General features: G+C 36.3%; 1 protein-coding gene across 1 annotated transcript in view; it reads right to left on the reverse strand.

Moving 5' to 3' along the window:
- Nucleotides 1-3,141, reverse strand: part of LVRN (laeverin) — an 84,921-nt gene that overhangs the window by 23,000 nt on the left and 58,780 nt on the right. The window contains exon 14 of the mRNA XM_011972865.1: nucleotides 977-1,130. Coding sequence (XP_011828255.1) covers nucleotides 977-1,130 — 154 coding nt within the window. The remainder of the gene's footprint in view (nucleotides 1-976; nucleotides 1,131-3,141) is intronic.

The following is a 3,141-nucleotide window of genomic DNA, read 5'->3' on the forward strand; positions in this document are numbered from 1 at the left end:
CATAAGCTATCAGCTGGTAAATATAAAATTATAGAAGTTAGACATTTACTAATATATCCCTAAGAATTAACTAGATGCTGTTCATTGAAATTCTTTAAAAACAAGTATTAGTTTTACTTCTTTACCCAGAACAAGTCATCAGATGTTATCAATGAGCCTCCTCAATTTCACCAAAATTTTAGTGCCTTCTTTTATTAATCACCATCCCAAGGTCAGCTAAATTCCCGTTGGTACTTTGGCCACTAGGAAAAAGAAAGTCTGGGACCATTAGAGGTATTTGTGATCTCACCCTCCGAATGGCCCAGAAATTCACTTGAAATCATCACCTAATATACTTTTTGGTTTGTGTGACCCGTAACTCCCCAAAGAGGGCTACCTAACTTTTGCTTTGATTTCACCTTTGCTATTTTTTCCTGTAATTACTGTTTAAGATCTAACAATGGAAAATATATTTTTAAATTTATGATGGCATGTCATTTCTCTGTTCAGTAATTCTAATTTCTCCCTTTCTTTTCCTAACATCAAAAGCATCTTCAAATTTTTACATTTTCTGGAACATATCTCTCTGGATTTAAGTGCTGTTCCTATGAGTCAGAATATTGCAATTATAGACACAGAGTTGTTACAATTCATTCTGGTTACCTAACAATCTCTTAGGAATATAGTTGCTAATAAATACTATTCTTTTCCCTAAAAAAACAGTCATACCATTTCCATCCACTTCTGGTTTCTTAGGACACACTGCCACTTCACCAAGAATGAAGTACCCTTCCAAACCTCACTCATCTCCTAGACCAGGTCTATGACTAAGGTATTTTCTTCCAAGATCAATCAGCCATTGTTAAGGAAATGGATATATATATATGGAACTAAGACTATTACTTTGGAAAAGACCTGTCTCACAGATGCTGGCTAAAATATGAAAAAGAAGAAGAGAGGATTTATTTAAAAACTATATAAGAAAGAATGAAATTACCTTTAATAATGGGTATATATCATAGTTGTTCACATCAGAAACAAGATCCCTGGTTACCAAGTTTACCAAGACTGTATGCCATACTATAATTTCATCTTCTTCAGCAAGGTACTTGGTTAACTCAAGTGCTGTTTCAATCTCAATATAATTGTTTCTGTTTGATTTAAAAACACACACACTCAAAAAACCTTCACTTGCTAAGTAATTTGCATGCGTTCGATATTTGTTCCATGATTCAATGCCTGACTTCGATAAGGCATGTGAATAAGTCAAGAAATGAGAAGGTAATTGTCTCATCTTATAGAAAGAATGAAACCCAAGCAAAGTTGACAGGCCTTCCATTTCAATTTGGTACTTTCAAGTGTCCAAAGTCTTGAAGGCTAGAGAAAATTCAGGCCAAATGTTGGACTGATTATTAGGAAATAGAGCAGTTATGCATTCTGTATGCATTCTTGTGACAGCATAGTTTGCATTCAACAAGTATTAATTAGAAGTCATTCTCTATCTAATGCTCTGACAGCTGCTGATGTGCACACCAACTACAGGCATACCTCAGAGATATTGTGGATTCTGTTTCAGACACAATAAAGCAAATATCATAATAAAGCAAGTCACACAGATTTTTTTATTTTCCAGTGCATATAAAACTTATGTTTACACTATACTGTAGCCTATTAAGTAGCAATGGCATTATGTCTAAGAAAAACAGTATGCACACCTTAATTTAAAAGTAGTTTACTGTCAACAAATGCTAACAACAATCTGAGACTTCAGCAAGTCATAACCTTGGCTGCTAACTGATCAGGGTGGTAGTTGCGGAAGCTGGGGTGACTATGGCAATTTCTTAAAATAAGCAACAATAAAGTTTGCCACATTGCTCAGTTTCCTTTCACAAAAGATTCCTCTGTAGTATGCAATGCTGTTTAACAGCATTTTACCCACAGCAAAACTTCTTTCAAAATTGGAGTCAATCCTGTCACACACCCTGCTGCTGCTTTAACAACTAAGTATACATAATATTCTCAATCCTTTGATGTCATTTCAACAATGGTCATAGCATCTTCACCAGGATTAGATTCTTTCTCAAGAAACAACTTTCCTTGCTTGTCCATAAGAAGCAACTTCTCATCCACTCAAGTTTGATCATGAGATTGCAGCAATTCAGTCGCATCTTCAGGCTCCACTTCTAATTCTAGTTCTATTGCTATTCCCACCGTATCTGAAGTGACTTCCTCTACTGAAATCCTAACCCCTTGAAGTCATCAATGAGGATTGAAAACGTCCTCAAAACTCCTGTTTATATTGATTTTTTTTTACCTCCTTTCATGCATCACAAATGTTCGTAATGGCATTTGGAATGATTCATCCCTTCCAGAAGATTTGCAATTTACTTTGGCCAGATTCATCAGAAGGATCATTATCTGTGGAAGCTATAGCCTTATAAAATATATTTCTTAAATAGTAAGAGTTAAAAGAAAGAAAGAAATTACTCCTTGATCTATGGACTGAAGAATTGATGTTATGTTAGTAGGCATGAAAACAGCATTAATCTTGTACCTCTCCATCATATTGCTTGTGTAATCAAGTGCATCGTCAATGAGCAGTAATATTTTGGAAGGAATCTTCTTTTTTTTTTCCTGAGCAGTAGATCTAAGCGATGGGCTTAAAATATTCAGCACACCATACTGTAAACAGATATGCTGTCATTCAGGCTTTGTTTTTCCACTTACAGAGCACAAGCAGAGTTGATTTAGGTAATGTTTAAGGACACTAGGATTTACAGAACGGTAAATGAGCATTGGCTTCGACTTAAAGCTACCAGCTGCATTAGCCCCTAATAAGAGAGTCAGCTTGTCCTTTGAAACTTTGAAGCCAGGCATTGACTTGTCCTCTCTAGCTATAAAAGGCCTAGAGGGCATCTTCTTCCTATATAAGACTGTTTCATATTGAAAAACCTGTTGTTGGGACAAAAAACCAAACATCGCATGTTCTCACTCATAGATGGGAATTGAACAATGAGAACACTTGGACACAGGAAGGGGAACATCACACCCCGGGGCCTGTCCTGGGGTAGGGGGAGGGGGGAGGGATAGCATTAGGAGATATACCTAATGTAAATGACAAGTTAATGGGTGCAGCACACCAACATGGCACATGTATACATA

The sequence above is a fragment of the Mandrillus leucophaeus genome, unplaced genomic scaffold, assembly GCF_000951045.1.
Source record: "Mandrillus leucophaeus isolate KB7577 unplaced genomic scaffold, Mleu.le_1.0 Scaffold131, whole genome shotgun sequence".
Lineage (NCBI taxonomy): Eukaryota > Metazoa > Chordata > Mammalia > Primates > Cercopithecidae > Mandrillus > Mandrillus leucophaeus.